The 18,536-nt window shown below is 51.5% G+C and overlaps 3 protein-coding genes across 13 annotated transcripts in view; all 3 read left to right on the forward strand.

Annotated features, from left to right (window-relative positions):
• Nucleotides 1–5,178, forward strand: part of IFT122 (intraflagellar transport 122) — a 33,973-nt gene extending 28,795 nt beyond the window's left edge. For 7 of the 9 annotated variants that reach the window (XM_029996027.1, XM_029996022.1, XM_041118846.1 and 4 more), the window contains 6 exons: nucleotides 384–549; nucleotides 1,518–1,629; nucleotides 2,073–2,201; nucleotides 3,066–3,145; nucleotides 3,805–3,969; nucleotides 4,712–5,178. In XM_029996027.1, coding sequence (XP_029851887.1) covers nucleotides 384–549; nucleotides 1,518–1,629; nucleotides 2,073–2,201; nucleotides 3,066–3,145; nucleotides 3,805–3,969; nucleotides 4,712–4,801 — 742 coding nt within the window. In that variant the 3' untranslated portion in view covers nucleotides 4,802–5,178. Of the gene's footprint in view, nucleotides 1–383; nucleotides 550–1,517; nucleotides 1,630–2,072; nucleotides 2,202–3,065; nucleotides 3,146–3,804; nucleotides 3,970–4,711 lie in introns of those variants that run through there. The other 2 variants (XR_005931000.1, XR_003920734.2) reach the window with 2 other exon arrangements.
• Nucleotides 5,179–9,845: 4,667 nt separating this feature from the next.
• RHO (rhodopsin) lies at nucleotides 9,846–12,930 on the forward strand. Its single transcript, XM_029996218.2, has 5 exons — nucleotides 9,846–10,381; nucleotides 11,304–11,472; nucleotides 11,583–11,748; nucleotides 11,991–12,230; nucleotides 12,617–12,930. The coding sequence occupies exons 1-5, from the start codon at nucleotides 10,021–10,023 to the stop codon at nucleotides 12,734–12,736; spliced, it is 1,056 nt and encodes a 351-aa protein (XP_029852078.1). The 5' UTR covers nucleotides 9,846–10,020; the 3' UTR covers nucleotides 12,737–12,930.
• A 2,986-nt stretch (nucleotides 12,931–15,916) lies between these two features.
• On the forward strand, nucleotides 15,917–17,363 carry LOC115333342 (histone H1.8). Of its 3 annotated transcripts, XM_029996201.1 has the most exons (5): nucleotides 15,917–16,000; nucleotides 16,195–16,481; nucleotides 16,569–16,701; nucleotides 16,796–16,854; nucleotides 16,929–17,363. In XM_029996201.1, exons 1-5 carry the CDS (start codon nucleotides 15,985–15,987, stop codon nucleotides 17,274–17,276), a joined length of 843 nt encoding a protein of 280 aa, XP_029852061.1. In that variant the 5' UTR covers nucleotides 15,917–15,984; the 3' UTR covers nucleotides 17,277–17,363. The 3 variants fall into 3 exon arrangements, with proteins under 3 accessions (XP_029852061.1, XP_029852059.1, XP_040974744.1); XM_029996199.1 differs by having other exon boundaries at nucleotides 16,195–16,686; XM_041118810.1 differs by having other exon boundaries at nucleotides 16,195–16,854.
• Nucleotides 17,364–18,536: the final 1,173 nt, after the last annotated feature.

Below are 18,536 nucleotides of genomic sequence, written 5' to 3' on the forward strand. Positions count from 1 at the left end.
ATTTCCAATAAGATGATGTGTATTTAGTTGGTGTCAGTGGGTTGCTGGTGTTGTAAGTTTTTTTGTTTTGTTTTGTTTTTTGGCTGGGGGAAAATCCATTTGCCCTAAAATTACTGAAATTTTGTTAATGGAGTCAGAATATTTAACTAAAGCAATGTTTATGTAGGGTCAATTCCTTACCTTGCTAATAATTGCCCACAGACATTTTGATAGTCCTTTCACACTCGTATTTAAATGGAGTTATGTAAATAGATTTCTCTTGTTAAAGCCTGTTTAAAGTACCGGTGTTGGATGTGCTTCATTGCCCAACTTCTCTGATTAGAAAGAGTATTGCAGTTTTTCTGAAATGCCATATGTATTTTTATTCCTTAATTAAATTATAGCAATACATTATTTGCCCTGGCAAAACAGAGTAAAGCTCTTGGTGCATATAAACTGGCTCGTCATGCCTATGACAAGTTACAGGGACTGCAGATCCCAGCTAGGTTCCAGAAATCAATTGAGCTGGGCAGCCTGACAATCCGATCCAAGCCATTCCATGACAGTGAAGTAAGTTATAATGTGTTTCATGTTAGTCATTAATATGTGGCCTAATCCAAGAATCTGAGTTGCTCTGTGCACAAAAAAAAATCTGAAATATATTATGCATAGCTCTGCGATAGAATTATATTTCTGCTGGAAAGACAGTCCTTTTATTATTATTCTTCAGGTCAGACTTCCTTTTGCTCCTGAGAACAAATTAAAATCAGTCCTTTCTTTATGGGCAGCTTCCATCCTCCCTCTCCTGTCTTGCATCTACCTTCCTCTCTGCCTATTAATTCTTTCAAGCCTTTTTCTTTCTGATCCACATGCAATTACTCCACAGTCTTTGTCTCTCTGTCCAGCTGGAGGTCACTTTCATTTGTCCCACTCCTAGCACTCCTTCCCTCCTCCTATCCCTTAATGACCTTCCTTCCTTAAGTCTTATTTTAACACCTTTTCTTCTTTAACTGAAGTCTGACTTTCTGCAGTGTTCTATAAAGCCATGTCTCATGGAGTACTCACTAAAAATAAATTGCATTGTGCAAGTGAACATGCACCTGGCCACCTGAAATAATAGAAACACAATCTTAAGAACTGCCTAAAATAACTGTGCTCTTGAAGAGATGAATTAATTGGAGAACTTAAATTTGATCAAACCTTAGAGCAAAAAACTTTGCTTCGATAACCTTCTTTTCAACTTCTTTTGTCACTGTGTATTTGATGCAGAATTCTTCTGTTACTGCCAAGGCAAGGTGAAAATTTAATTATTAGAATGGTGAAGACAGCTATTTTTAATGTGAGAACTTGCTGTTTTATTAAAAAGGGAAAGCATTTTCAGATGTTTAAGGATCTGATTTCACAGCAGTATTTCTCCAGATTAGCGCTGATGTAGTATCAGTGGTGTAAACCCTGGGAGCCCATATTTAATTGAAAAGAAAGAGTTCAGGATGTGCTGATCTGTTTATGATTACTTTGCTCTGTATGTGTCTTTGCAGGAGCTCGTGCCCTTGTGTTATAGGTGCTCTACCAACAACCCTTTGCTAAATAACTTGGGGAATGTCTGCATTAACTGCAGACAACCTTTCGTCTTCTCCGCTTCCTCGTATGGTGCGTTGGAATATCACATTTGGTTGTGCTTTTCAAGTAGATAAATGTTAAATGAACCTAGTAGGTTAATACTTAATTTGTTCTCTCTGCAGTGTTGTTTGGCCAAACAAATCTTTCCTTTTAATGTTAGATTTGACTAAGTGCCTGTGTCTTGTCCCAGGGATTGTTGGATTTCATTGCAAGATAGCAGCAGCAGTAAAGCATTGCTTTATTATGAGACAGTGAATGTATGAAGTGTTTCATTAACACAGATGAAATCCTTTGAGAAGTTGAGGGAGTTTTTGGTTTAATTTTATTTAACTTGCTTCATAAGAACATGTGGGCAGAACACTGCCATCATAGAAGCCAGAGGGTGTTCATTTCTTAAGGGGCACAGTATCTTCTAGGAGGCATTTTCTGAGTTCTTGCAGGTCAAATGCTCCTTGCTTTTCACACCCCTTTAGAAGTACTGCATCTGGTTGAGTTCTATTTGGAAGATGGCATCACAGATGAAGAAGCTGTAGCTCTCATTGATCTTGAAGTTCCAAGATTGAATAAAAGAGAGAATAAATGGCAAGAGATGATGAGTGACTGTATCCTTTTGATTAAAATTGGTTTCCAGTCCTTTTCTTAGGGGGAAAAAAGCAACAATTTTGAAAATAAATTTTTTTTTTTGCCCCCATTAGGTTTAAAATTTTCTTTTTTGTCATATGACTGATGTAAGTACAATTGCATCATGTTTCCTTTTCAAGTTAGTGTAACAACCAAAGTGATGTTTTAACTAAACCTAATATTTTCATAAAGCTTTTTCATCAGGACAATTTGTTTCTAATCATGTGAAACATTTCCTTTTAACAATGGAATGCCATGCTTTACCTATTCTGTTTTAACCGCTTTCTGTAAAGAATGGGGAGAATCTGAAGTGTGTTACCTCCCCTAACAGGTTGCTCTAGAGGCTGCCTTCTCTTAGCCAAGGGAAACCAGCATGGCCTTTCTTCATAACCATTCCTGTTGGAATCTGTTTTGTAATGCTTTGGCATCCAGAGCTCCCAGTTGCTGTGGAGGCCATATAATATTAGTGCAGAGTAGTGCACAAGAAAACACAATCTCTGACTAAAGCTGCTCAAAAATATAATTTAAATAGGTTGCTTCATTTGCTTTTTGTCATCTGTCAGAAGGGGGCAGAGGGGGAAAGAAGGCAGAGCTGATGTCATACTTGGTTGTGGTCAGTTTTGCTGTACCGCATGACAAATTTCCCCAGTCACTGTGAATCACAGCAAACCCTTCTCTAGTACTTTCTACAATAATCTAGGCACTGTAGCAGTTTGAGAATACTCTGGAGCAACAAGGATACCGGTCCTGCTGGTATGTTTTCATATTTATTCTGTGAGTGCTAGCTACTGTGAGAACAGCTAATTTTATAGGAACTCTTTTTCTTCCTTAAGAAATGCATCTAGATGCACAGAGTTTGAGGCTTGATGACAATACAGATATTATTGAAGATGATGATCCCTTTACAGCAAAACTGAGCTTTGAGGTAAGAGCCTTACCTGTATCTTCCAGTTGTTTCTTCCTTGTTAACAACAGAAATGAATAGAAATTTTTAACTTGGAATCCATGCTGCTCTTCTGGTGTGAATGTGTTGCAGAGACTACCACGAGAGAGATACAAAGCAGGGGACTGGAAGAGAGGGGTGGCACTTGGGAGGGAAAGGGATTTGCTATTTAACTCCTTTCTTAAAAAAAACAACCAAACAAACAAAAACCCTCCAAAAAAACCAAAAACCTCAAAACAACAAAGATTTTAAAGTAAACGTTCCTGGAATTCGGTTTTATCATCATACAATGATAGAACAGGACTGTCCCCCAGGCTATTTCTGTGTCTAAGCAGTATACCTATAAAACAGTTGTTACTGTGAGGTTTTAATAAAGGCTGTGGGCATGGGTGTTATTTACAAGGAATTGTGTTAAAATGAATAATGGAAGCTCACTGAAACCAAGTTAGAGATGTGGCTGGATGCTACTGTCGCTGAAGGTATTGATAAAACTCACAGTGAGTTTGGTGAGACTAGACTCAGGCCAATTCTATATTAGCTTTTTCTACTAAATTTCACTTTGCTTCTTACAACATCTTATTAATCCTCAAAGGGCTTTGCAATTGGTAACAGTAGTTCTTCCTAAACCTGCTCCCCTGCAGCAAGGAGGCTCAGAATTTGTTCCAGTGATTGTGAATCGTGCTGTTCTCCAGTCCATGAGCCGGAGGGATGTCCTGATTAAACGCTGGCCAAAGCCATTGAGATGGCAGTACTACCGTTCCCTGCTACCAGATGCCTCCATTACCATGTGTCCATCATGCTTTCAGGTAGTGTTTTTATGGAGAGGTTTGAAAAAAAACCAAACAAACAAAAAAAAACAAACCCAAAAAAACAAACCAAAAACACCCTACTGAGAACCCTATGGCTGAAACAATTCTAATCATTGAAACCACATACTTTAAAATGTATTCAGCAAATTCTTGAATGATGCAGAGACAGAGAAGGCAATGAAAACCAAAAACTAAGCTGTGTGATGCACAGAGGACCAGCTGCCTTCTGAAAACTTTGAGGTAGCTGAATTTGAGAAGTTGCACTGACAGCAAGTCAGAGCCTCTCGAGCAAACCTTGGCTGAACAATGAATGCTGATTTGTATTTATTTATTTTTGCTCTGTCTCTGACTTTCGGCCTGGTCTAGCAGGGAAAATTAGTCAGTAACTAAGTTTGTGGTTCAGTCCCTCTCCCTCTCCTTCCCCTCTCAGGAATGGCTTTTTGAAATACTGGAAGTCAGTCACGTTTTCTTACACAGAAACTGTCTAATTTTTGTCCTTCCTTCTGCAAAAGTAATTAATTGGTTTGTGCCTCTTCAACAATAATGGCAGTGGTCTGTGAAATGCTTGCTGCTCTATTCCAGCCTATAGCGCTCTCAGGCAATTGAAAGTAAGAGGCCGATTCTCTTGTAATGGTAGCTTCAGAATGTCTGTGCCATAGAGAAGCTGTTGAACTCAGTTTGTGTTTTCTTTGAGCAAGTCACAGGCTAACTTGTCCCTAAATCTGTTCCTAATTAACAGATGTTTCACACAGAAGACTATGAGCTTCTTGTACTCCAGCATAATTGTTGTCCATTCTGTCGGCGGAGAATAGATGAGTCAAACCAATGAAGAAAAACAATCTTATACCTCAACTGACAGACTCCCCTATTGGCTTGGGCAAAACACTTCTTAGATTCATAGAGTTTTCCTAACAACTTAGTTAAGTCATCTTGTTCCATTTTGTACATTAGAGTGGAACTGATTTGAAGAAATGTAACTTTTTTTTTTTTTTTTTTAAATGAAAATGTCTGTTGTTTGTTAATGTCCTCTACATTCCCCAGGCAAGCAGCTGAAGTGCCACAGATTTTTACAGGAATGTTTCTAGGGTCCAGTTCAGCCTTGAAGTAATCGTTGTTTTCACTCCAACTTGTGTTAGGACTTGATTTGCTCCTTAATATGTACCTGTTATTGACAGATCTTCAAATAAATGGGACTACTTTTCACTACTTTTTGTCTCAGAATTTGCTATAATGCTGCTGCTTCTGAGCTTGAATTTTTTTTTCTTTCTATTCCATTTAGGCAAGAACAGCATTAGAGTTTAGAGCTCTTAAAATGTGATTGTAAGAGTTACACTGATCTTGGCATAGAGGGCCATCTCACAGCCACACTGAGAGGAGGGTGAGCGAAGCTTTTAATCTGAGTAGAATTCACCCTTGTTAAAATGCAAAATGCCAGGTTGTGCATGGAAGTATGCATTTCATGTTAACCAAGCTGCCCAGACATAAGTACCTCAACTGCCCACTGCTACGTATGTAATCCTAGTAACATTAGCGTGTTCACCACTAACGAAAAACTGGGCTAAACTGAATGTATTTGCCCACTTCTAAATGTGCCAGGCAGGAATACCAAAGCAGCTGAGGGCTCACAGTCAGCCAGTGGTTTCCCACAGCACCTCCTCTGTACCCAGGATAGGAGAGTTCTTCACTGTCTGCTGAGAAAATCATAAGTGATGTAACTTGCTGCGGTACTGAAATCACAGGATAGTTCCCACGACTCCTGGTACCCTGTCCATTCTTGTGGCATTTGTGATCTGAGCGTACCTTTGTGGTGTGAGCGCATAGGCCTTTCTGAGCTCGCGCAGGTCCCTTGGCCCTCATGCTGAGCAGCGGAGTGATGTGCTAAAGGAGTATTTCTGACCAGTATCTCCCCAGCATTGTTTCAGTCCAGAGCCATGGGCAAACAATGTGTAGAGGTGAGAGCAGATGGACCTGCTGCCTTCTACTTCAGCCTCTTGCTGAGGCTGAGGGGATTTTAATGATGCAGCTGCTTGACCAAACATGGTGGGTCAGTCCCGGGCAGCAACTAAGCCCCCACACAGTAGTTTGCTCACTCCCCCACCTCCCTGCAGGACTGTGGAGAAAAATCAGAAGAGCAAAAGCAAAAAAGCTCACAGGTTGAGATAAAAACAGTTTAACAAGTGAAGCAAAGCTGTGCATGCAAGCAAAGCAATAAGGCATTTATTCACTGCTTCCTGGTGGCAGGCAGATGTCCAGCCTGCTTCCTGGAGAGCAGGGTGAGTAATGGTTACTTGGGAAGGCAACCACCACAAACACAACATCCTCCCTTCTTCCTCCTTTCCCTGATACTTTATTTCTGAGCATGACATCATCTGGTGTGGAATACCCCTTTGGCCAGCTGTCCCAGCTCTGTCCCCTCCCCACTTCTTGCCCAGTTCTGGCCAAGAACTGGAGGGACAGAGCAGGGAAGAAAACCTCAGTGCTGTGCAAGCACTGCTCAGCTATTGCTAATCCTAGTGTGTTATCAACACTTATTTAGACACAAATCCAAAACACAGCACCACATGGCTGCTATGAGGGAAGTTAACTCCATCCCAGCCAGACCCAGAACACCATTGTACTCCTGGGTAGTTGAATCTCCTGAGGATGGTCACTGAGTAGTTCTCTGACAGCAGGAGAATTTGTGTGGGTAACCAGCTGAGCTGGATTGGAGCTGGGAAGCAATAGGTCTTTTGACTTCAATCCAGTATAAATTGCGCCCATGTTACCATGAGTTCTATTGTTGTTATGACATCCTGTCTGTCATGGCCTCCCTTTGCTTTGAGTGGGAAATGATATTCTACTTTACTGTCTTAAGCTATTGGCTGAGGTTGTTGGGTGCTGGTAAACCAGGTACCACGTAAACAGCACTTTGCACGTGAAACTAGTGATGTCTCCGTGCCTGCTTGAGTTCCTCTTGAAAGTGACACCCTGCGATGGCACTGCAGGGTTTCTGAGTCCCTCAGTGGTTCCTGACCAAGTTTGCTGAATTTGCCACTTCAAAAACATTCTGTTGTAATTACTGCTCATCTGCTTTTTGACTCATCTGTCACTGTTTGCAATGAAGACTTTGCGATTGACATGGATAAACAATGCTGTTTGAGATGTGAGCCAGAATGGAATTCGGCTCATTCTCCCAGAACTGAGCTGGCTTTGCAGAGCTAGTGGGAATGAAAAATTATAAAAATAAATAGATAGGGTTTGCCGTGATACAGAGACAAAATGGATCAAACCAGGAAGCTTTTTTCTTTTTTTAAACAATCTGTGAATACTTTCTGGGTTTGAAAAGTGTATTGGGCTTTTCTGGGCAAAACCATACTCAACGCATCTCGTGCATTGTGAAGATGTTGTAGTTCCAGACTGCCCTCTGCCATTGAAACTCCCAGGTAACTTCATGATAAGGAGTCCCTGGATGTACAAGAAGTCCCACCATGGCGCTTTTGTCTGAAGCTATTGCGAGTGGTTGACCCAACTGTTTTCTTTGATTTACACTGTTCTACCTCATTAACTGCTTGCCTGTCCCACTGCTGTACTCCAGTGGTGACGCACACCAGGCCCTAAGCTGTGAGCAGCAGCTGCTAACCTCAGCAGTGGCTTATTGCATCAGAGCTTAAGGTGGCATATTTGTGTATTGGGAAGATAAACCTTTAATCCTTCTTGTATGCCCGGGTATGAGTATGAACAGCTGCATTTGCAATTAGATAGTGGCACTGCTCTGGCCTTGGCAACGTGAAAAGTTAATTGAGAGGGACTTAGGATGAGCAGAGTGTGTGTGATGACGTGGTATTTTCATGTTAACATGAAGGAAGACCTTTGGGACTGTCCGGAGTGATCGTGGCCTGCCTTTGGCTACAGCCAGCCAGGTCTTCCTTTGTCCGTGGTGCCAGCACTTTAGCTCCTTCAGACCTTCCCACTTAGAGTGAAGGTTTCCCAGCTTGGTCTCTTGAGTACAGCGCTTTGTGCTTTTTCCTTTAAACTTTCTGCATGTGCTAAACGCTAACCCACAGGGAACACTGGTAAAAACTGGGCCAGGATTGAAGGAAGTTTATTAAGGCCAAGAGGACGGGAGCTTCTGCCCACCTTACACCTGTGAGCTCCAGCGTCTCTGGCACATCCTCCGGTGCTGGATGGGGCACTCACAATTGTCCCCTCCTCTGCTCCTGGCTGCAGGGAATGCTCAGCTCAGCCCCCCGCCCGGCTGCAGCCAAAACAGCAAGGGGAGGTGGGTGCTCAGGTCCCCTCCGGCCTCTGTCCCTTACCGAGGGGCAGAGCAGACAGTCCTTGCCTAGCCGCCACGGGGGAAGCAGCTGGTACCTGCCTGCCAGCTGGAACATTATTGACTGCTAATGAGAAAGGTGGTAAACAGTGGGGGGAAAAAAAGAGAATAGATAGGGAAAATAGCTTAGGAGCTTAAAAGATTAATCATGATGGTGTGAACTGTAAGGAACCACCTTCTCCAGAAGAGAGATCCTCTGCGGTTGGCTTCTTTCTGCTCACTCTGCTGTACGTGCTGTCCCATTGCCTCTGACAAATTAGGAGAAGATAATGTTTAACTCAGTTGCTGGCATTGAGTGCATGGAGTGGGGAGGCAGAGAGACACGGAGGTCATGGGAGGCTCCAAAGACAGCTTCCCCTGTGGAATTTGATGATTCTGCAAGGTTTTGGGGAGACCGAAGATGTCTGTCAGCCAGCATATGAAGTTGAGTGTTGCCTTCAGCTCAGAACCTCCCTGCAGTGCCCTTGTCCAGCAGCCTTCTCAGCACCAGTGCAGAATGCTACCTGTCCAGGACAGATGGACTAGGTTATTTATTAGGTGTTACCAATGTAATTGTCATGACCCAAAGCACATACAAAGCCAGGCACAGAGGAGAGGGTACAACTGGCAACCTGCCAGAAGGGTCAGTGTTTCACTGTGGTGTTCAAACCTCCCCAGCCAAATCCTGTAGCAGAAAAAGAGGTGGCTGAGGGCATGTGGAGGAAGAGTTGGTGATGCTCGTGCTGCCTGAGAGCACTCTTCTGCAGCCTCCCAAAGGGAATGGCACTTATGGTGGGGCCAGCTCTCCAGTGGGGACTAGCTGGTGTCATGGACCTGCCTTCCCCTTGTAAGAACGGGCCTGGGGGACCCCTCTATCACTGTCAGACCACACCACACCTGCCCAGTCCAGCCACCATTTGCAGCCCTCAAACCCACAGTCGTGGGGTTTTGAACCACAAACTTCCCTCCTGTTAGCAGGGGACAGAAAGGAGCTTCTGTTTGTTGGCAAGCACTGAAAGCTCAGCCCAGGACCCTTGAGAAAGTGCAGCCAAGAGAAGGATCCCTGTGTGCCTCATCTTCTCCTGGCACCCTCCGCCTGGCAACCCGATGGTAATGCATCCCATTCCTGGTACCTTTGTGTGGGGAAACTGAGGCATTTCGCACGGATGGGCAGCACACCCCTGAGTGCCTATGGAGGGTGGACTGGGGTCCGTGGGGGCGGAGGGGCGAGTGCCCCCCCGGGTGACGGCAACGTGAGCAGTGGATGTCCAGCTCTGGAGCGTGGGGTGGAAAGACTGCCGTGGGTGTGGGGCCACCCCAAACTCTTGCACCCTGGGGAGCACAGCCGTGCTGAGGAGCAAGGCTGCGTGAGTGGAGCTGCCATCTGGTTTGGGCCCCCCCAAATGAAAGGTGCGGTACAGAGCTACCTCTTTATGTACGACCATGAGCCGTGGTCTCCAACAATGACAGCGCAGGCCAGAAACAGGTGTCACCTTAATACTTTCCCAGGAAAGCCAATTACCCCTGGATGATTATGATTAATAATTCTCTAAGCCCTAATCGTGCTGACACCAGTGCCTGGAGCTTACCCTGGGGGGGACTTTATAAGGGGCACGCTGCGGAGGTGAGCTTAGCCGCTTCTCCTCGGGGTGACGGTGAAGGCTGAGAGGTGGCGGGAACCCCACTTCAGAGGCGATCTCCCCGCACACAAAAACCACCCCTGAGTAAGAGCAAAAGGCACTTCACAAACCGCAACCATGAATGGGACAGAAGGCCAGGACTTCTACGTGCCCATGTCCAACAAGACCGGGGTGGTGCGGAGCCCCTTCGAGTACCCCCAGTACTACCTGGCTGAGCCCTGGAAGTTCTCGGCGCTGGCTGCCTACATGTTCATGCTGATCCTGCTCGGCTTCCCCATCAACTTCCTCACGCTGTACGTTACCATCCAGCACAAGAAGCTCCGGACGCCTCTAAATTATATCCTTCTGAACCTGGCGGTCGCCAACCTCTTCATGGTCTTTGGAGGCTTCACGACCACCATGTACACTTCAATGAACGGGTATTTTGTCTTTGGAGTAACAGGGTGCTACATTGAAGGCTTCTTTGCTACACTGGGCGGTAAGTTTTCCAAATATTCAAAAATCTTCTGCCAGGAATTGCCCCAGATTTTAGGAGGAGGAGGGAAGATGCCCAGATGATCTTGGGAAACATGGTATCTGGAAGGTTCTTGGTCTGCTGCTGATGTGGGCCAAGGCAGTTGCAGTGTTTCAGGGTGGGAGGTGAAGAAAGTGACAAATGACACTTTTTTTTTTTTTAACCTTATTTTGGTAGCCACCTGCTCAGTATCCTGAGAACAACAGTGCAGCAATGAAAAGCAACTAGTAGCAGATTTTGCAGTTGTTGGATTTGCACATCTTTTTGGCTTGCTTTCTGACGAGAGATGACAAATTTGTTCTTCCTGTTTTGTGGGGCTGAGTCTGTCATTTGCTCTGATGCGGTGCATGGTGGCACAGGCTAGCAAAGCTGGCTCGCCTCCCCGTGTCAGCCAGGCTTTGACCGAAACAGATGTTAAATAAAAATTGTGTGTCTAAAAATGCCCTCCTCTGTTCAGCTCAGCCTTCAGCCACAGGCAACTGTTGTACTGGTTTGGTCCTCGTGGCACAAATTTCCCGGGAAGCTGTGGGTAGTAAGGGGAAATCCCGGGATGACGGGCACTCGCTGCATCTCAGAGTGGGACCACAGGCTTGCAGGTGCAGGTGATGTCCGGGATGAGTGGTAGGATCCAGCCATGGATCTCAAAACACAGCAGCAAAGTGGTTACTGTGGGTCAGCAGTGCAGTGAGGAGGTGTCTTCTCATGCCTTCCTACTGCATCTGCACTCGGCCTTTCTCCTTCTGAACCCTTGGTGGAGATTTATCTGCTGCCAGGGGTCTTCCTCGGGAACAACAGCCCGAGGAAGCCTCGTGCTGCCATCAGCGCGTTTTTCTCCCCCTGCTGCTCAAAGTCCCTGTGTCCCCATCCCTCTCTCTCCCTGGTGCAGGTGAAATTGCTCTCTGGTCGCTGGTTGTCCTGGCTGTCGAAAGATACGTAGTGGTCTGCAAGCCCATGAGCAACTTCCGCTTCGGGGAGAACCATGCCATCATGGGCGTTGCCTTCTCCTGGATCATGGCCTTCGCGTGTGCAGGCCCTCCGCTGTTTGGCTGGTCCAGGTAGGGAGGACGCTCTGCCTGGGGCCGTGGAGCCTGGCTGGTGGCGGCTCGGCCGTGGCTGCCAGCGGGTCTGCTCCGCTGGGCGCTGACCTGCCTGGCTCACCTTGCAGGTACATCCCCGAGGGCATGCAGTGCTCGTGCGGGATCGACTATTACACTCTGAAGCCAGAGATCAACAACGAGTCTTTCGTCGTCTACATGTTTGTGGTTCACTTCATGATCCCGCTGATGGTCATTTTCTTCTGCTATGGGAACCTGGTTTGCACTGTCAAGGAGGTGGGTACCTGCCAGTGGCGGGCGGCCGGGGGCCGCCCCCGTCCCCAGTGCTGGGAAGGGGCCCACGCCAGGCTCCAGACTGGTGACGGAAAGGGCCCTCAGGCGCCCAGGCTGACCCTCCACGAAGGGGGAAATAGCAAACTCCAGACGTGCAGCTTAACTACCCCAAGTCCTGACCCCGCGCCCCATGCCGCCGCAGCCCTCCCCAGCTCCATCGCATTTCCATTCCTTTCTGCCTGCAGGCTGCTGCCCAGCAGCAGGAGTCTGCCACCACCCAGAAGGCAGAGAAAGAAGTGACCCGCATGGTCGTCATCATGGTCATCGCCTTCCTGATCTGCTGGGTCCCCTACGCCAGCGTTGCTTTCTACATCTTCACCAACCAGGGGTCGGACTTCGGGCCCATCTTCATGACCATCCCGGCTTTCTTTGCCAAGAGCTCCGCCATCTACAACCCTGTGATCTACATCGTAATGAACAAACAGGTAACTGGCAGGATGCCAGGCGATCTCCTTTTTTGTGTTTTGCTTTATAACAGTTTGCAGAGAGTTATGGCACCTCGAGGTACCAGGGGGGTGTTTGTTTCCGGCTGATCTTGTTCCAGCGTGCAGGAGGGTGATTGTGCAGCTAATCCTTAGCGTTGCATAAATCTCATAAATGCAATCCCATCCCATCTGAAATGACCCAGGCGCTGGGTCGGTAGAAGAGCTGGGGCCGCATCCGTCCCTGAGCAGCGGGGAAGGAGACTCCACCGCCTCCTGCACTGCAGTGCTGGGGGGCTTCCAAGCAGCTCTGCTGGGCTCGGAGGCAGCCCTGCAACAGGAGCCGCCTGGCACCTGCCTGCTTCACCCCGGGATTCCCTCTCTTCCAGTTCCGTAACTGCATGATCACAACCCTCTGCTGCGGCAAGAACCCGCTGGGCGACGAGGACACGTCTGCTGGCAAGACAGAGACCTCCTCCGTCTCCACCAGCCAGGTCTCTCCCGCGTAGGCCCCGCCGGAGCGGCCGGTGCGCGTTGCCGCCCCGGGAACATGAACCTAGCCCCGCCGCCGCCGCCTGCCCCGCTTCACCACCGCCACGGCCCCGCGGGGCGGGCTCTTCTCTCCTGGTACTAGGAACCCTGGGAACAAGGCTGTAAATGTGTACACACGTTTTGTAATTAAAATGCAAAGGCTTAGCTCCTCTGCTGGTGTAAATCCGTGCATTTCTCTTGACTTGCTGAGAGCTCGCGCCCACCAGCCCCGAGCGCAGACCCCTGGGCCTGACAGCCCCGCCATGCGCGAGCCCCGGGGCACGGCAGAGCCGTCCTCGCCTTCCCTCGTCCCACCTTGACGGCCGGACTGGGGCTGGGGTGCACCGCTGCCTCTGCCACCACGGGGGCTGGAGCTGGGGCCGCCTCCCGGCTCTGCCGCCGGAGATGGAGCCCGGCCGCTGCCGCCCACCCGCTCGGCCCTGCCGCGCTCCGGCTGCCTAGGGCAGGTTTGGCTGCTGCCAGGTGCCCCCAGGCCTGCCAGGTGCTCCCACCTCCAGCCCTGTCCCACCGCCGGCACGTCAGAAGCCCCGGGAGGCACCGTGACCCCTCCAGGAGGGACGGGACAGGGTACCGGTGCACGCGAGCCCCTCCGTGCCGCAGAGGTGATGGCTGCGGATCCTGCCCTGCAAGCAGGTGGCACCGAGGGGACCTGGTGGCATGGCACGGCACAGCCATGTGCGACCGCGGTTGGATGTGCTGGGGGAGGGCTCGGTGCTTGCTCCTGCGGGCACCCAGCACAGCAACACGCACACGGCGTTTGCACCCTCAGCAGCAGCCCCGCTTGATGTCCTCCCACCAGGAAGCACACCCTCCCCTAGTCCCGCCATTCATCCTCAGGCATCTTCGGACCCCTGCGGCCTGGGGCCATGCCCCGAGACACACTCCTCCCGCGCACCTCCCCGTTCCAGCTGCAGTCAGCTTGGCACCAGCCCAAGTAGGAGGTTTTGGCCAGTGCTTGTGCTTTTGAGGATTGATCGGTGCATCGCTAAGCTTTCCTCCGCACTGTAGCAGGCAAGACATGGGAGCATATGGCTCAGAGACGTCGACATATGTTTTAAGCACTACAAGATGGCATATTGCAATTGTAGCAGTGTTCTTCATTTTTATTTTTAGCTCAGTTATACAAATACGATGTTTTTCTCGCTGTTCAGTGTTATCAACAGTTGAAACTATTTTTGTACATTATTATCCTCTCTGATTTCTAATCCTATGCAGCTTTGCAAGGTCTAATAGGGAACGTATAGAACCCATGCAAGTTAAACCTTTAATAAAGAGCAATTTGCAAGTACAATTCTCTCATTTTTTTTTTTTATCGATACTTCTGCATATTCAGTGAAATCTAAAGATTAGAGGTTTATGAATAATTCAGTGTTTAGGCTGATGTCTGATTCATGTACTTCAAATCTGGGAGCTGGTTTTGGAGGGAAGAGGGGAAGGATTTGGTGTTTATTTGCTGTCCGCAAGGCTGTGCTCCACAGCAGCCCTGTGATGCTTGGTGCTGTGGCTTTCCCGCCTGCGCAGGACCGGCCCCACCACATGCTGGTCATGGCCTGGCCCTGAGCCCACGGGCTGTCGCCCCACACAATGTCCAGCCCTATGGCTGCTGCTGGTGGTGGTAGGGGCAAGTGATGGTTTGGGACTCCCCTGCCAGCCCAGGTGGGTGCCGGGGGCATCACGGAGCTGCTGGAGGGGTGATGGCCAGATCCAGGAGGAGGAGACGGTTGGAGGAGGTGCACCCAACCCCGCCGTGGTGCCAGCTCCTGCAGCCCTCCAGTGTCCCCACCGTCCCCTTCCGGGGGAATTTGAAAATGGAGCAGGGAACGGGCTGGTGGTGCTGGTCCAGGGGGAGCTGGGCATGTGGGGCTCCGGGCACAGGGTGCCTCTCCCAGCTTCTTGCTCCAGACCTGGCTCCTGCTGGCACCTCGGTCCCTGCCAGGATCCAGCCCCCAGGCTCAGCAGGTGGGCACAGACCTTGACAAAGGTCTTCCTGGGCAGCGCTTTGCACGTACATTGGCGCGGTAACATGTCTGCTGAGTCAGGCCGTGACCCAGCCCGGCCGTCACATAATCCCGGCCCTTCCGCAGGCTTTCACAGACGATGTGTACGAAAGCCTCGCGACTCATGCGTAAAGAGGAAGGGACTGACACGGTGCCCTGTGGAGAAACACAGCGGTCCCCAGGGTGGGGATATTCACGCTGTTCCTGCACCAAAGAGCTGTTTGTTTGTGACAGGCTCACCCTGCGAGCACAGGCAGAACAGAAAGTAGCATAAGCACTCTACCCCACTGGAACAGCAGGGAAAGTGTCCATAGGATCACAGAAGGACATTTTTAACACGGCCATGACACAGAAGTGCCCTGGGCGCCTTGGGGACCCCGGATGGCCAAGGGCTCAGCTCACACCTGGCCCGTGGGACAATGCTGTCCTCGGTGTGGGGTGGTTGCCGCGCCAGGAGCCAGCATGGAGGGGACACGGAGGGGACATGGAGGGGCTGCCTGTGTGTGTGGGGCTGGCGTGCTCTCCCCCAAGCACAGTGGGATTCGGCGGGCAGGGATGAGGAGGGGTCCTGCTCTTGAGCGCACACCTGGGGCTACTGTGGAGAGTCACTCCTGCCTTTGCTAGCCAACAAAGCAGCTCTCCATTTTCCTCCTCTTGTTTGTGGGATTGTTTTTTCTCCCCCACTATCAGGCTCCCCTGGCAGTGCAGCTCCCCACTTCCCAGTGGGGCCATCCCGGGCGAAGGGAGCTGGCACGTCACGCCAGTGCACCAGCAACGGGTCCCATGCGGGCCCCACACTGCAGGCTGGTCCCACAGCAAGTGCTGTCAGCAAGCTGCAATCCCAGCACCCCGCCACCCACCAAGCAGCAGGTAGGTGCCTTTCCCCGGCGCATTCAGGGCAGTCACCCCGCGACCCCCCCAGCCTCTTGCCCCTGTCCAAACCCTCTGCTCGGACGTGCCCCTTCTCCCTCCAGCCCCTCGCAAAGCTTTGGCAAAGGGCGCTCGGCTCTCCAGCCACCTGCTCCCATCCGGGCGGTGACCAGAGCAATTAGCAGCTGCTAACCAGCCCCTGCAGTTAGGGTGCTAATCAGATAAATTAGCTGGAAGGGAACTGAGCCTGTGAGCAAGGGTGGTGGTGTTGTGGGCAGAGGTGGGCTTGCCTGGGCCTGGGGCTTTAGGCTGGTGTGCTTGGGCGGGTGTGTGCTGCCATGGACCCTCCGATGGGTAAGGGGTCTGCCGAGCCCTGTGGCTCCCGTGCGGCTGGGGCTCTGCTTGGGCTCTGGTGGCCGTGGTCCCTGTGAGCCCGCAGAGATGAGCAGCGTCGTGGCTGCTCAGCTTCTGGGAGGCTTTTCAGCCCTTGGGGGTGAGCGCTTCGGGGCTGGGGCTGGGTCCCAAGAGGTGCCTCTTGCCTCTCCCAGCAGCTGAAGCTGCCGGCACAGCCCAGCTCCCGAGTCTGCCGGCCCAGCGCCGGCGGCCCCCGCACCCTCCCACCCTGCACATGGTCATCGAGGCGCTGCAGGCCCAGGACCAGAGGAAGGGCGTCTCCGTCGTCGCCATCAAGCGGTTCATCCTGACCAAGTACCCCGCTGTGGACCCCGTCCGCCTCAAGTACCTGCTGAAGCAGGCGCTGAGCAAGGGGCTGAGCCGTGGAGACCTGGTGCGGCCCCGCAACTCCTCCGCCATGGGGGCCACCGGCCGCTTCAAGGTGAGCGGGGGGCTGCCGGCCCTGAAGCGGCGGGGCTGGGGACCGAGGTGTCGCCTGGCCCCGCTTCCACCCCTCTCTTGCCCCCAGTTAGCCCCCGAGAAGCTGCGGCCAAAGCAGCCGCCGGGCCAGGCGGATCCTGACAGAGGACAGGCCCCAAAGCCGGGACGGAAAGGGACCACCAAGCCCCCCCAGGCCCCTGCGGCGGGTGCGCGACAGCGAGGTAAAGGGCTGGTGGTGCCACCGGCTGCCCCGGGCTGTCCCAGCCCCGTGGAGAGGCCCCTGCCTGGGGTCATCTACCGCCCCTTCTCCCACAGGCGCCGCAAAGGAGAAGCCGACAGCAGCGAAACGGAAGCCGAGGGCGAAGCCCGTGGACGTGAGTAGGGCGCAGTGGTGAGGCTGGGTGGCTCGTGGCATGGCAGCAGCCTTGAGGTGCTCTCTCCCTTCTAGGCCAGGCCGCCAGCACCAGCGAAGCCCAGGAGTGGTGGAGTGAAGGCCCCGCAAGCTGCCGGCCGCCCCCGGGCACCCGGCAAAGGACCTCCAGGGTCCTCTGCAGCTGCCGAGGGTGCAGGAGGGGGCGATGGCGACAGCCCTGTGGGTGCTGGGGCAGAGGGGCCCCAAAAGGCGCCGGTGGGAAAGAGCAAGAGGAAGGTGCCCAAGGGCGCGCAGCAAGATGCCCCCAAGGCAAAGGGGGATCAAGGCAAGGCAAGAAAGCCCCGGGTGACCCCAGGAGCCGGTCAGGGGCAGGCTGGGCTGCGGAAGGCAGCCCACCCACCAGCAGGCAGGAAGGTCCCATAGGGCGTCCCGGACAGCCCTGCTCCCCTGGGAGCCCAGCCCTGCTTCCAGCTCTGGGCCAGAGCCCTTGGGGTCTGGGTTGGTTTTAGTCCCCAGGACAGGTTTTAACTCTGTGTTCACTTCCTACTGATAAAGCTGTTTCACTTCCCTCATGAAATGGCGTGAATGCTGCCCTGCTTGTGGGTCTCTGCCCCTGCACTCCCATCTCCCAGTGCCAAAATCCCCCAGGCTCTGGCCTCATCCCCCGTGGTGCGGCAGTGAGCTGGTGCTGCGGGCAGCTGCCTGCCATGCCTGCTCTCATGGAGAGGTGCCCTGTCTGTCCCCACGTGTCCCCAGCTGCAGGCTGCAGTGGACACCAGGCCAGCCAGCAGTGCCGGGGGGGTGCGGGGCTTTGGGGGCTGCGTGTGTGCAGGCTGGTGGTGATCCCCACTGCAGGGTGATGGCCTGGGCAGGGGGCCCTGGGACCCATGGGACACGGCACAGTGCCACTCCTGGGCACTGCGAAGCGTGGGCTTGGCCAGTCCTGCCGGTGTGGGGCTGTGGTGCCCGCAGCCTCGGTGTGGGGTAGGTGTCTGGCCCTCTGCCCTCCTGCCTGCCCTTGTGCTAATGACTGGCTGAGCCAGGATTACAGGAGTGCCAGGGCAGCAGGTCTGGGTGCCTGCCATGGGCAAGGGTCCCCAGTGCTGGGGGAGCTGCCTGTGCTGTAACCATGGTAAGAGGTAAATAGAAGTGTTTTAGGGCTCAGAAAAGGAGTTTGGGCTGTTTGCTGTAGACTGCAGCATTGCTTATGCTCTTGTTATCTATCTGTGGCACAGTTCCCCCCTCTAAACCTGTCTTGCTAGCTCCTGTGGGTCAACATATGAACGCTTCTGTTTAATAGCTTCAAATGCCTGAATTTCTCTTGCTCTGCACAGAGCAGAGCCCTTCTGAAGGTCAGTCTGATAATGCAAAGGGTTACAGTCCTCCTGGGCAGGAGAAAATAAGTGGAAGTAAAACTCTCTTCTTAAAGAGGATTTTGCTAATCTTCAGCTGGCCTTGCCGATGCCCTCCAAGGCTCCTGGCCTTGCTCTGGGGCTTAAGCAAGAGCTGAGCAAACTAACTTCTCTTTAAACTTCAGCCTTGGCCATGTTGATCCACCTTTAATGGAGCTGAAACTCGTGTTCCCCCAGGGATGGGGTGGGGGTTGCTGCAGTAGTAACTGAGCAGCACTCACCTGACCCTTCAACCATGGTTAACCATGCAAAGCACTGCTTGCTTACATAG

This window comes from Aquila chrysaetos, chromosome 20 (genome assembly GCF_900496995.4).
Source record: "Aquila chrysaetos chrysaetos chromosome 20, bAquChr1.4, whole genome shotgun sequence".
NCBI classification, from domain to species: domain Eukaryota; kingdom Metazoa; phylum Chordata; class Aves; order Accipitriformes; family Accipitridae; genus Aquila; species Aquila chrysaetos.

Excerpts from the sequence above, each read along its gene's own strand:
- RHO (XM_029996218.2), top strand. The coding sequence starts at position 10,021 with ATGAATGGGACAGAAGGCCAGGACTTCTACGTGCCCATGTCCAACAAG. Across the intron at positions 10,382-11,303 it reads CTTCTTTGCTACACTGGGCG|GTGAAATTGCTCTCTGGTCG; the intron begins GTAAGTTTTCCA and ends TCCCTGGTGCAG. Across the intron at positions 12,231-12,616 it reads ACATCGTAATGAACAAACAG|TTCCGTAACTGCATGATCAC; the intron begins GTAACTGGCAGG and ends CCTCTCTTCCAG.
- LOC115333342 (XM_041118810.1), top strand. Across the intron at positions 16,855-16,928 it reads CGAGGGCGAAGCCCGTGGAC|GCCAGGCCGCCAGCACCAGC; the intron begins GTGAGTAGGGCG and ends TCTCCCTTCTAG.